This window comes from Mangifera indica, chromosome 10, assembly GCF_011075055.1.
Source record: "Mangifera indica cultivar Alphonso chromosome 10, CATAS_Mindica_2.1, whole genome shotgun sequence".
In the NCBI taxonomy this organism is placed as follows: Eukaryota; Viridiplantae; Streptophyta; class Magnoliopsida; order Sapindales; family Anacardiaceae; genus Mangifera; species Mangifera indica.
The window spans coordinates 10552941-10567425 of NC_058146.1; the positions used below are offsets into that span (position 1 = coordinate 10552941).

Genomic DNA, 14485 nt, shown 5'->3' on the forward strand with positions numbered 1-14485 from the left:
AAAGTTTTACCTACTTGTTTCAATTTGGAGAAATATTTGTCTTGTTGATTTGTTGTCGGAAGTATTTTTGTAGAGTTTTTTATCAGCTCACATGCTAAATCTTCTATTAGTATGTAATATGCTCAAGAATGTTTAAGAAATTATTTGATTTATCAAGTTTTAGATGGAAAAAAAATAATTTATTTTGTAATGACCTACTGTTATAAAAAGGAAGAGAGAGAGAGAAATGGCTACGCTATTGAGGCTCAGATATTTGTTTGAAACTTTTATTTCCAGACGGGTGGGTCAGGTAGAGGACCTGAGCTGAGAAGGAAGATTTGAGGAAAGGAACATCCATTCTGTGTTAGTTCAATAAATTATTAATTCAACTTTCTCGAAACATTGACTGTAATAATATTAATATAAAAAGGGGATGCGGAAGCAGTCAGGTAAGGCGGCTGCGCGTCCCCTCAATCAATCAACATTTTATGCAAGGATTTTTTAATATCCTGAGGCCAATGAAAAATGTTTTTAATGCTTTTATTTAAGATCCCGATATATATATGGTAATAGATGTATAATTATTTTATTAATTAAATTAAAATTTCATAAATATAAAAAAATTTTGAATTTTCAAAATTACTCAAAGAAGGTAATGTCACCTAGCTGTCATAAAAGCAAAAGCTAAAAACACGATGGAAAAACACAAGATTCCCCCTACAAAGTTTGAAAAAAAAAAAAGTTTCATCAACATGTTTTTATTTTTTCTTCATTTAATTGGTCCCAGTGAACGTGAATCATGCCTGAGACTTTTTTACGGGAGTTATGGCCCTCAACAATTCAATTATTGCCCTCGTAAGACAACTTTATGATGCATGAAAAGCCAACCACTTCAATAATATATTAATGGATTGACAGTTATATTTCATCTTTGTCTCTATCCTGCAGTTTTCCCTGTTCATTCAGTTTTTGCCATTTTCGGTTGCCTGTATGCCATTCCCTTTCATTAATAGAGTTAATTATTAACTCTATTGTTAATTATGCAATAACTGTGTAATGCACCATAAAACTGGAAGCCAAGAATAATACAAGAAACCACCGGTAGGATATTATGTTTCAGGGGTCATCTGGTGGGAGAGATGTAACAACCGGTCCACTGTTTAACATATGCAACTGGTAGGAGATTACGTTTCAACCATTAAGTATTTACGAGTTCTTTCATGAATAGGCAATTCAATGAATGTATGGACTAACTACACAATTCAAAGATAGTTATTTGATAAAATTTTATATGAGAATATCCTATATTTACAATTTCTTTTCTTAAGTGATATGATAGCTCAATATGATTATTCACATATTATTAGGAGATTAAGAAAATATACACACAATTCTAAGTATAATCATTCAACCACATTGGTCAGACTAATGAAAGATGTAACTGATTATAAGTATATGATTTTTGTTGAAAAGTCATAATTTACTTTATAAATAGAAGTTGATCCCTTCTTTACCCTTTACACCATACTAACACTACAACACATTAATAGCAACAAGTTACAAATAGAAAAACTCAAGTTATTTTTATCTATCATTAAATAAATGAGTCGGGTAAGAGAAATCAATATCTTCTGAATTCTTCATGAATTCTCTTTATGTTTTATATATTTCAAAATATAGTGGATTAAGATATATTTATCTATCTTTAACCTATGTGTAGAAACATGAAGTTGAAGATTTATGGGTATAATGATTTGATGGTTAACTTATCTTCATGAATGAAATTGTGATTTGCATACATATGATAGTTTTATATTTAATCTAGGTCAAAATTAAAAATAGAATTCTGATTGGGTCAAAATAAAAGGGGCCTTGGATTTGGCCACCCAAATATGTATTGACAAAAAAAAAAATAAATAAATAAATAAAAAACAAAAATAAAACCATAAATGAGGTGGGATGTATTGCATATTTAAGCAACTTCCCACCAGGTTTAAAGGTGGATTCCGCCTCTTTTCCTTCCCCATTAAAGTTGCAAATCAAAGAGCAACCTTCTGACAGCTGAAGGGAAGAAATTTGACAGGTAGGGGACTTTCTCTGACAACCAAAATCTTGAAGAACCAACCTGCCGCCAACTTTGTTGGAGCAAATTTTAGGTGAGCAGGGACGTCACTTTCTTCTCTCGGATTTCATGAATCTTGGCCTTGTTTTATGCATGTTTGGGGTTAATTCTTGTTGGCTTTATGCATTGGACTTTTGTTGCAAATCTTGGAAAAAAAACGCTTGAATCCTAAATTTTTATGGATGAAATATGCACTTATAGTGTGTGCTTGAAGCTTTAAGCCGCTCCTTCCAATTAATTAAACACCCTTATTCTCTCCCCTTCATTCCACGCTACATATGCTCATCAATTGACTTCTTTTCTGTAAAAAGTGTTTGCTGACTATTGGCCCTCAGTTTTTCTTAATGCAATGAAGCCGGTTGTTAATGACATATATAATAGAGGTCAGGTGATGAGCGCTGAACAAACCAAGTCAATAGAAGTTCTCCTGTTGTAAAACGACGTCACATAACATCAGACCTTCAGGTAATTTCCTTTGTAGTGTTGAAGGGCGTGTTTGTTATATTCATACACATGCATTGAAGTAAATTTTCTTAAGGCTGAATGGGTATGCAATTGTTATTATTTCAGATGGCATGGGGAAACATTTACAGAAGACGCATGAAAGTACTCAAGATGGCCTTGAAGATTTTCCTGGACTACAAGGTAAAGCTCGTTCGTTACTGCTTATTGTCTTGATGCCAAGTGGATGGAAATTTGACTGACTTATAATATGGTGTTAATTTTTATTAAAGGGTGTTCAAGTGAAAGAGAAATGGACCAAAAAGTCTGAAAGAGCTGAATTATGGGAGAAGGCTCATAAGCGAAATGCTCGGAGTGTTGTGAATTTGATGGTAGAGTTGAGCGGCCTATGGGTGAAAATTGGACAGTACTTATCAGCACGTGCTGATGTGCTTCCAGCGGAGTACATTTCTCAGCTCAAAAAGCTTCAGGACTCGCTTCCTCCTCGCCCTTTACTTGAGGTGATTCTTCTTCTACCTGTCAACTTTGCGTATTACAATACTATGGAAATCTAACTGTTTGTTTTGGCACTTAGTAATTATAGAACCCTTTACCTTCAAAATGGTAAAGGGATCAAAATGGTCTAACCTCAAAACGGTTTATTATTTGGTCTAATTCTTAAACCTTTGTTTTAATTTTTAATAATTAGACGGGGGATACTGGCGTTAGTGTTTTGGCCATTCATAAATAAAATACTCTCGTCCAAAAAACTTTAGAGGGCTGACGACATGCTTTGCCAAAACCTCAAAGGGTTTCATTCTATGATCCAACCAAATTTCACCAAAATATTCTCAAAATTTATCAGCTATGGCCACCATTCACCCCATATCAAACGATATCATTTTCCTTTTCCAACCAGAATCATCAAATTTATCGGGTTTTAAGAAGGTTAAAATTAAAATAAAAAGAGGAAAATTGGGTGTACGGTGGCCTTGAAGGCCTCATGTGGCCGCTGTCAAGACTCCCCTAGGGTATGTGCATATTCCTACATTTTTGGAATGTTTAAATGTGGTCAGTGTTGTTTACACAGGTTCGTCAGACCATAGAAAAAGAGTTGGGAAAATCCATCGACGATGTCTTCATGGATTTTGTCAGAACTCCTTTGGCAACAGCATCAGTAAGATCCTCTACTATAATTGGTCGTATTAACTATTGAATCAGTCACTGAATTATGGGATTTTTATGTTTTACGCTATGCAGATTGCACAAGTCCACCGTGCCAAGCTGATTGATGGGCGGGATGTGGTTGTCAAAGTTCAACATCCGGGCATCAAGACAATTTTCTTGGAGGTTTTATATGCTTTGTTTATAAAATTTTGATGCTAAGTAAAAGTTGCAGTGATTAAATGGTTTTTAGGTATGGCCTAATTTTATAGGACCTGAAGGATGTAAAATACATTGTCGACTGGATAGCTTGGGCAGACCCTGTATATAACTTCAAACCTGTTTTAGACGAGTGGTGCAGAGAAGCTCCAAAAGAACTTGACTTCAAACTTGAAGAGGGTATGCTTATTTTTTCCTTGAATGGGCAGAGGATTTTTTTTCTATTTTTCTTTTTTCAACAAAAAGCGGCTGTTTCTTGTTCCTGCAATATGTGATCCGTGCATGAGTTTTGATAAGATAATTAGGGAATGTCCTTGCATTTACAATGTATGGATTAATTTTCTTGTTCATGCTCACTTATTTTTCTTATCGATGCTTGTTTTGTGTTTGTAGAAAATACTAGAACTGTGTATGCCAATCTTTGCTGCAAAAACAGATGCGAAGATAACAAGTCTGCCAATAGAGTGGATGTTCTTGTTCCCAAAGTTATTCAGGCATGAATTTCTCTACTGATTCAAATTTAAAGTGCTGGGTCTGCATTTTGGGGTTTTGGTGACTCACTGTTATGTTTAAATTTGTAGAGTGAAAAGTCTGGAATATTTGTTTATGCTTTTGTTATTGTTGCAAGATTCACGTGTTAATTAAGTTGAATTAGTGTAATTTGTTTGTATTTTAGTTTCCTAAAATAGCTAATGAATAGTTGTCAATTAAAACTGTTAATTATTTTTTATTCTCTAGGATTCTTACCAGATTTAGCCTCTTGTATAGTTATATATATCTGTACCAATACAGATCAAAATATATGAAAAACTTTTTTATACCATACAAGTTCATATGGTATCAGAGCAGGAACTTTATTTTCTGAATTCCTAGCCTTCATCTGTATCAGCCTATCTCCTTCCTCTCTATTCTTTTTCATCATCATGTCTGAGATTTTGGAGAATATCTAATGAAGCAGAAAACTTTTGTCCCAAAGAAAATAATTTCAAGTTTTATATTTCAGGCATATTCTTTTAACAAATAACACTGCCTTTTCATTTTCAAATGCTTAATATTCATTTTTTTTTTCTTTTTAAATTCTCAGTCAACTGAATCTGTCCTCATGCTGGAGTATATGGATGGGATACGTTTAAATGACTCTGAATCTCTGGAAGCTTCTGGTGTTGACAAGCGGAAAATTGTGGAAGAAATTACACGTGCATATGCCCACCAAATTTTTGTTGATGGATTTTTCAATGGCGATCCTCATCCTGGTATTTGTTCTCAAGTGATTTCTTTTATTTATCCTTTATGTCTTAAACAGTATTTTTCACCTTCAGAATGAATTCTAATATTAGCACTACAATGAAAATTGATTACTAATATACCACTTGTTCTACAGTCAATTCCTCTGACCTACTTCAATGCTTTCTGGGTGTTTTAATGCAGGAAATTTCCTTGTTAGCAAGGAGGCTCCCCACCGTCCAATTTTGCTTGATTTTGGGCTCACGAAGAAACTATCAAACTCAGTGAAACAAGCACTTGCAAAATTTTTGTTGGCTTGTGCAGAGGTTTGGCTGTTTGGGTCAAATTTTTTGTTATTTTTTTCGTCATAAAAATGATATTATAAAGAACTTGTACAAATTTGAAAAATTATCTGATGACGCAATATATTGATTGTGTGAGTGTCTATAAGTTAATTGCCCTTGCATGAAGGACTCTTGTTTGTTTCTTCTTAGCAATAATCATTTACTCTCTCAACATTCATTATTTTCATTAAATGCCTGAGGCTAGACCTTCATTAGTTTATGTACTTAGCTTGTTAGGTATTTATCATAGTGCTACTAGCTTGATTTGATGGGGGAGAATATCTTTTTTTCAATATTTTTCATCAACTTTGTGAGTCGGATTTGTATATGACTTTTTTAAAATTTTATTTTTTATCAGAATTTTAAATCTGAGTCCTTAAGAGTTTGAATTGATTAACCTTTGTTAAAGCTTGTCTTTCTGCTTTAGACATATCTTCAAACTATTTCTCTTTGCAAACTAAGAAATGAATATTTTTGTCTTTTTCATAGGGAGACCATGTAGCTCTTTTGTCTGCCATGGCAGAAATGGGACTTAAGCTGCGTCTAGACATGCCTGAGCAGGCTATGGAGGTCACAACTCTATTCTTCCGTGAGTCCACGCCAGCAGATGAATCTCATGTATGTTTACCCTACTCTGAGATTCTCTTCTCAACTGGGATTCTCCTTGTGTACATTAAATGAAGCTAATCTCCTTGTGTACAGAAAACCAGGGAAGCTATAACTCAGGAAAAGGCAAAAAGCATGAAACATATACAGGAAAAGATGCAGTTTACCGAAAAAGAAATTAAACGCTTTGATCCTGTAAGGCCATACCATCTCCCTTTGTCAATATGTTTGTCTGAGACATTCATTAAAAATTAACGTTTATATTTTTATAACATAGTTAAATACTTTGGTTCCAGTTTGATGCCTTCCCTGGTGATTTTGTGATGTTTTCAAAAGTCCTTACTCTTCTTAGAGGTATGGTATAGAGGCCTCAATTGCTTACATTTTTTTAACCAACTTTGCATTTTTACCTCACTGTCTAACATTGTTCAGGTCTTTCATCTATGATGAATGTTCGCATTGTATATCTGGATATTATGAGACCATTTGCTGAATCTGTTTTAGAAGGGTCAGTTCATTCTAAACTTGATATGTCATTTCATTGCATTTGCTACTGTCATATATCTGACTACAATGTAATTTAACTGCTTAGAAACATGAACAAGGGACCAGCAACAAATCCCCAATGGATTTATGATTCTCCAACCCATTCTGAAGTGGAGGCCAAGTTGAGGGAATTCTTAGTTCAGTTGGGGAATGAGGACAAAATACTTGGAATTCAGGTCTGCATCAATTTTAATTTTTGCATGACAGCTTAATAACCTGAATGGTATCTTTCAATTATTTCATTTTCAAAGCTTGTAATATTATTTTTGTTTACTTTCTATATCTTTCCCTTCTACTTTAGGGCCGTTAGTCTTCCATGCTTGGGGTGTTGTATTAGTCTCAGTTAACAGAGAATAAGTTGATTGAGCCCATTGACCTTTTTAGAAGCCTTTTTTTTTTTTTCAATTATTTAAAGTGTAACCAGTTATTAAATGAAAAATAATAATAACAATGATTATTTTTATTATTATCAAATACAACCAATAAACAATGATAACTAATTAATGCCTCTATCCTCTGGAGAACATTGAATGATCCAGTGTCTGCAAATGTTATAGATATGATATAAGTTGTTGAGCTACTTTTCTTTTGGTATGGTGACATTTAATATGTTGCTGGAAATAGATTTGTATGCAAATGCAGGACTTTGCATATAACAAACCTGATTACCTGTATTGCTTTATAAACAATAACACTTATTTAGTCTGAAATTTATGTGACTCATCCAAAATACTGGAAGTGGAGATGTCTGCTGAATGGCTAGTAGAGCTAATCTCCAAGATCATTAAATCCTGAACATCACCTGTATTGCTGCTAAACAAAGCTGGGAAGCAAAACTATGTGTTAAGATCCTAAGTGCTAGGCATGGAACTTGGATCACATAGTGAAAAGTATGAGCAACTAGTGTGGGGTTTATATGAGCTTGGGTTCTCTCATCTCAATAGCTAATTTTTAAAGTGTGGTTCTTCTAAAGTTCGTATCATTTGATATCAGAACTATTATCACGTTTTTCAGTTGCAATCGTGCGACACAGGTGGTGATGCCGATATTATAATGTTCTCTCGGGACTAGCAAGGAGCTAGCGTACAACCAACCCACTTGGGCATCGGGGTTGCGAAGAGTGGTGGTATGTTAAGATCCTAAATGTAAAGTATGAGACTTAGATCCCACATTGAAAAGTATGAACAACTAGTGTGTGGTTTATATGGTCTTGAGTTCACCCATTTCAATAGCTAGTTTTTGAAGAGTGGTTCTCATAAAGTTCGTATCACTATACTCCTAGGTGGTTGGTAACATGGGTTACCTTGAGAGACTTCCTTTTGTTGTAGACATGAACAAAACCTTAATCTACCTCTCTAAGATTAAAGTGGAGAATGCTATAAATAATATGTTTATACTATTTTGATATCAAGAGAAAGTTTAATAGGAATAGGCATTTATAGTGAATACTGAAGAAAAATATGTACAGTTTGTTGGATTATTAATGAGCTTATTTCTCTATTTTTGGATGCCAAAATATGAAAAAGCAGAATTGAAGCGACAATTTTTCTTAATTTTTTATGAGATTTTCATTAATGATGTCTTCAGGTTTGTGCGTACAAGGATGGTAAGGTGATTATAGATACTGCTGCTGGAGTGCTTGGTAGATATGATCCTCGTCCTGTTCAGCCTGATAGTCTTTTTAATGTTCTTTCAGTAACAAAGGGCATTACAGCAGGATTGTTACACTGGCTTGTTGACAAAGGGTATGTTAATGTTCTTATGGGTACTATGCTTTATGTTTGTAAATCTGTATGCTTTGCTGTGCTAAAATTCTATTTGGCTAGTTATTTTATGTCCATTAATATCTATTCCCTGCAAATATACAACAGATAATCAGGTTTCTAATTTATGTTGTTGAGGTCTGGCTATACATATTAGAGAAGTGTTTCTTCTTTTTTTTTTTTTTTTTTTTTTTACAAGGCAAGATTTTCTGATGTTTTGGATGGTCCACTTAAACTGCATGTCAAAGGACTTTGTTATACATAGCACTTAGTTCAATATGATCCGGCAGAATTAAATGTTGATATGGTTAGAGATTTACTTGCATGACTTTTTTAAATTTTGGTGATTTTCCTCAGTTTTTTTCTCGGTCTCTTTTCAGAAATACAGAAAATATATTTTATTGAGGATCATGGTATTATTGTAATATAGTTGGACATAGTCCAAAATATTGATGCCTGGAGATAAATCTATTTCTCTTCTTGAAAGAAAAGTAGAGTTCTTTCCTGTAATTGAGTAAATGAAGAAAAGATGACTATGCCATATATATTACTTGAGAACTTCTTAACCAATAGAGATATGCATTTGTAAATGTCCTAACTAGCATCAAACCTTTGGTTTTCTTGTGATACACCTACTTCTTTTGTTTATTTAAGAAATTTAGAATTAAAAAATTAAAATCATAAGATTTGGCTACCAAAGTGTCCCTCAACCTGAGTTTTATTGACTGGTTTTACACATTGTTACCCAATATTTCAAGTTTCTAGGACTTTTTGTATAAAAATCCAAACTAATCCTTGATTCCAAAACAAAAAATCAAGGGTTAGCAAAACTGGTGGAACATTAAAACTTTTAGGAAGATGACTTGGGTTCGAGTTTTTGCCATGTTTGTCAAACCTGAAAAAATTACTTACAAAAAAAAAATATTTAAGTTTCTAGTGCATTTCATGCCATTCATCATGAGCAAAATAACAAAAATCTTTATTTTAGGTGTAAGGATACCCCTCTATCTAAAATCTTAAGCTAGTAGGTAGGGAGGGGCTTGTTAACATTGATATTTATCCAATAGACTCTCTTATAGAACATGGATTTTCTTTTTCTTTTTTTCTAATCTAGTTGAAATGTAGGGATTTAAACTTTGCAACCTTTGGCAATGATATTGTGTTAAGTTACCACTCTACCTAAAAGCTTAAGCTGGATATCAACATTGATATTTAATCCAATAAGCTCAAAGATGTGAGAGACCAACGATACATACTTACAAAGCGAACTCAGATTATTCATTTTAGTTAGTGAAAGATGTAGTAATAGTGTAGACTTCAGAGCTCCTTTCATTATATCACACTTGGTGTATTTTGAGATAATTAAATAATCCGGGTTTGAAATCATATGGCTTTAGTTCACGAACTATTCTATCATACCCTATAGAATTCCAAAAAGATTCTGTGAATTTGTGAATGATTTGTACTGGGAACAAATCTTCAAACAGCAAATTGATCCATAAAGATTCTCAAATTAATGGATACTTTGGTACATGAGAGACCAGTGTGTGATCTCAATTGTCAATGTTAGTTTAGCTGTTCTTCAATTTTACAAATTTTGGCATTTTGTCTTGCAGAAAACTCAAGCTTGAGGATAATGTTGCTGACATTTGGCCTGAATTCGGATCAAATGGAAAAGATCTCATAAAGGTTTAATCTTATCCTATGACCTTTTTAGACATGCCCTGTGGTTAGCCATTCTTATGAAGGTAACTGAACATAACTTGGTTTTGGATTTTAGGTCCATCATGTGCTTAACCATACTAGTGGTTTGCACAATGCTTTAGATGAGATGGGACAGGAAAATCCCATTCAATTTACTGACTGGGATGTTTGTTTGAGTAAAATTGCTGCATTAGAACCTCAAAGTAAACCAGGCCAAAAGCAGGTCTATCACTATCTGTCTTTCGGTTGGCTGTGTGGTGCAATAATTGAGGTATTATAGCTTGCTTCTGTTGCTTTCAATTGAATATAAGTTTCAACTATGGTTTCAATCAGAAGATTTATGAACCCTGAAATCTGTAGTTAACAAATATCTTGCCTATATTTATATGTTGATGTGTAAAGATGCCATGTGATTCTAGGTATGCCAGCTGGATTGATTGTGAGTAGATCTTTTTGTTGGCCTTCAGAGTGATCAAAGAATTTGACTATATTTTCAACTTCTCTATGTAGTCCCCTATGCTAATGATAGATTTCAATAATACAGCGAGCATCTGGCAAGAAATTTCAGGAGATTCTTGAAGAAATATTCGTTCGACCCCTAAATATAGAAGGGGAGTTGTATGTTGGAATTCCACCAGGTACTCGTCAAACTCCACTTTCTTAATCTTCTCATGTTACTTCGTACAAAGCTTACAGGTACATGTGTACAAAATTATATTCTAATAAAAAGAACAGAAATTTTGTAGTCTACCGTAATCGATGACATTATGATGCCTTTCAATGTCTATCCTTCAGGTGTGGAATCTCGACTTCCAACTCTTTCAATAGATGAATATGATCGCGTAAAGTACTCGGACACATCTTATTATTCTGCTCTACCCCCTGAGTTCCAGCATGACAAAGTTGCAGAGATCGTCACCTCCTTGCCAGTTTTCTTCAACATCTTGTGCGTTCGCCGTGCTGTCATTCCTTCTTGTAATTTACATTGCTCAGCTCGTGCAGTCGCACGCTACTATGCAACTCTAGCTGATGGGGGAGAGATTCCACCCCCACATTCCTCTTTATCCAATCCACCGCTTGGCAGTCACCCTCACATCCCCAAATTTCCTTCTCAAGAGAAGTCAAAAAAACCAAATGGTAAGAAAAACAAGGATGTGCCTTCTCCTTCAGAGGACAATACAAATAATAAGGCTAAAGATGCTAGTGGTGATGCTAGCACTGGGCCCATAAATATGGGTGGCAAGATTTTTAATAACCCTAGAATTCATGACGCGTTCCTGGGTGTGGGTGAATATGGGCATTTGGCCTTGCCAAATGGGCAATTTGGACTGGGGTTTAAGAGGAATAAAGCTGCTGATGGATCAATTATCGGTTTCGGGCACTCAGGCATGGGCGGATCAACGGGTTTCTGTGACATAAAAAACAGATTTGCTATAGCAGTGTCATTGAATAAAATGTCATATGGTGCTACAACTGCAAGAATCATGGAGTTGGTTTGTTCCGAGCTCAATATCCCACTGCCGGTGGAGTATAGTAAAGTCAAGGACTTTGACAGGCCTCTCACTCGCTGAAATTGAGTATCTCATATTCCCATTGTATAAATTATATCCTCATCTTATATTGCTTCCACAAAAGCTGAATAAGTATACATTTTAATCAAGTTATGATATTGAATAAAAGAAAGTTGTCATTATTTTATCATCTGGGTTTGGTGGTTGGAATTCAGAAGTTTAATTATCTAGTGATGTACTGATATATCGGCAAAGCATTGTTGGGTGATAATAGCCAAAGCAACCTTTTTAACAAAATTGATCTCATTGCATTGTTGAAAGTTTTACCTGCTTGTTTCAACTTAGAGAAATCTTTGTCTTATCGATTTATTGTTGGAAGTGTTTTTGTAGAGTTTTTTATCAGCTGGCATGCTAAATCTTCTAATAGTATGCAATGTGCTCAAGGATGTTGAAGGAATTATTTGGTTTGTGAAGTTTTAGATGGAAAAAAAAAATTATTTTGTAATGACCTAGTGTTATAAAAAGGAAGAGAGAGAGAGAGAAATGGTTACGCTATTGAGTAGTAAGATAGTTATTTGATAAAATTTTATATAAGAATATCCTATATTTACAATTCTTTTTCTTAAGGATGGATTTGAGTCGAGTTGACTCGATTTAAATAAGTTTGAAACGAATTTAGTTTAGCGAGTTTGAACTCAAACTAGCACCTAAAAATTTTGTATTATCTAGTTTGAGTTTGAATTTGAGCTTATGGGGTATTCAAATCGTCAAACATATGAACTTAAAAATTTTCGATATAAATTCATTAAAACAATGTTATTTTGGTCATTTTTAGTTCGATTATAATATCAAACCAAATTTTTCACCCTTACCCCTAAACCCTTAATTTTTTACTGCATAATCTCAAGAAAAATTATAATGTAATTTCCAACTTAATTAATGTATTTCTAATGTACCAAATTGCACAAAATGAACAAGTTAATTTTGAGAATAATTTTGTGGTGTCATGGAGGACTTAAAAGTCTCTTTGTATGGCCTAAATCAAACACCCAAATAGTGGCATGAGAAGTTTGATTATGCATTTTTATGTGATGGTTTTTCTTCTATTGAAATACATAAATATGTTTATTCTAAACTAGTCGACGATGAATGTGTGATTATATGTTTATATATATGTAGATGATATGCACATTTTTGGTACTAGTCTTTAAATAATACATAAAATTAAAGGATTTATAGCTTCTAACTTTGAGTGTTTTTTTTCGGTGTGAAATTAAAAGAAAGAATGATAAGATAATGCTATCTTAAGAACATTATATAGAGATATGTTTGGACATTTTGATGTCCCACTCAATTGAAGAAAAACCGAAGTGATCTGATAGCTCAATATGATTATTCATATATTATTAGGAGATTAAAAAAATATACACACAATTCTAAGTATGATCATTCAACCATATTAGTCAGACTAATGAAAGATGTAACTGATTATAAGTATGTGATTTTGATGAAAAGTCATAATTTACTTTATAAATAGAAGTTGATCCCTTCTCTACCCTTTACACCATACTAACACTACAACACATTAATAACAACTTACAAACAGGAAAACTTAAGTTATTTTAATCCATCATTAAATAAATGAGTCAAGTGAGAGAAATCAATATCTTCTGAATTTTTCATGATTTCTCTTTATGTTTTATACATTTCAAAATACAATGGATCAAGATATATTTATCTATCTTCAAACTATGTGAAGAAACATGAAGTTTAAGATTTACGGGTATAATGATTTGATGATTAACTTATCTTCATGAATGAAATTGTGATTTACATGCATATGATTGTTTGATGTTTAATTGTTTCTTTATAATAAATGTAATTATGACTTACATGTGGTATCAAAACATGTTTTAAAAACTCATGTTTTTCCATTAAAGATTGTTGATTTAATATATAGTATAAATTAAATTTGTTTGACTGCATATAGAAGTAATAATATTGATTTGTGTATAAATGTAAAGAATGAGTCTTTGTATTACATAGACAAATATGACATATTCTACGTCTTTTCTTTTCTAAAGAACGCATAATAAATGCATTAGAATTTGTAATATCCTTAGTTATGCTCGAGGCACTAGTGTTATTTTCCTAAATTTTCATTTTTGATTGGGTCAAAAATAAAAGGGGGCTTGGATTTGGCCACCCAAATATGTATTGACAAAAAATAAAAAATAAAAAAACAAAAAACAAAAAGAAAACCCTAAATGAGGTGGGATGTATTGCATATTTAAGCAATTTCCCACTAGGTTTAAAGGTGGATTCCACCATTTTTCCTTCCCCATTAAAGTAGCAAATCAAAGAGCAACCTTCTGACAACTGAAGGGAAAAAATTTGACAAGTAAGGAACTTTCTCTGACAACCAAAATCTTGAAGAACCAACCTGTTGCCAACTTTGTTGGAGCAAATTTTAGGTGAGGAGGGATGTCACTTTCTTCTCTCGAATTTCATGAATCTTGGCCTTGTTTTATGCATGTTTGGGGTTAATTCTTGTTGGCTTTGTTGCAAACCTTGGAAAAAAAGCACTTGAATCCTAAATATTTATGGATGAAATATGCATTTATAGTGTGTGCTTGTGTATGTTGTGTACATGTTTTTTTTGGTATGAATTGTTGGTTTGATGATGGCTTCTCGATGGCTAGAATCCCATGAATGAATACATGGTTGTATGTTGCTTGCTTAATTTTGTTAAACATATTCCTATTTGATCTAATTCTAATTAAATCTGATTCTAATTTAATCTGATTTTGATTAAGTTTGATTTTAATTTGTTATTTATTATTTTTCCTATTTCATAGGATT

General features: G+C 33.3%; 1 protein-coding gene across 2 annotated transcripts; it reads left to right on the forward strand.

Annotated features, from left to right (window-relative positions):
* Window positions 1–1971: 1971 nt before the first annotated feature.
* LOC123226974 (probable protein kinase UbiB) lies at window positions 1972–11810 on the forward strand. 2 transcript variants are annotated; one of them, XM_044651566.1, is made up of 20 exons: window positions 1972–2566; window positions 2672–2746; window positions 2836–3063; window positions 3633–3719; window positions 3803–3892; window positions 3979–4105; window positions 4319–4419; window positions 5010–5178; window positions 5354–5475; window positions 5983–6111; window positions 6196–6294; window positions 6396–6453; window positions 6532–6607; window positions 6692–6821; window positions 8233–8251; window positions 8342–8390; window positions 10025–10097; window positions 10189–10383; window positions 10657–10750; window positions 10908–11810. In XM_044651566.1, the coding sequence occupies exons 2-20, from the start codon at window positions 2672–2674 to the stop codon at window positions 11681–11683; spliced, it is 2697 nt and encodes an 898-aa protein (XP_044507501.1). In that variant the 5' UTR covers window positions 1972–2566; the 3' UTR covers window positions 11684–11810. The 2 variants fall into 2 exon arrangements, with proteins under 2 accessions (XP_044507501.1, XP_044507500.1); XM_044651565.1 differs by having other exon boundaries at window positions 8233–8390.
* Window positions 11811–14485: the final 2675 nt, after the last annotated feature.

Bases quoted from the DNA above. Each gene is read 5' to 3' on its own strand.
- LOC123226974 (XM_044651565.1), top strand. From the start codon at position 2,672: ATGGCATGGGGAAACATTTACAGAAGACGCATGAAAGTACTCAAGATG. The intron at 10,098-10,188 runs GTTTAATCTTAT...TTTGGATTTTAG, and splicing joins ATGGAAAAGATCTCATAAAG to GTCCATCATGTGCTTAACCA. The intron at 10,751-10,907 runs GTACTCGTCAAA...TCTATCCTTCAG, and splicing joins GTATGTTGGAATTCCACCAG to GTGTGGAATCTCGACTTCCA.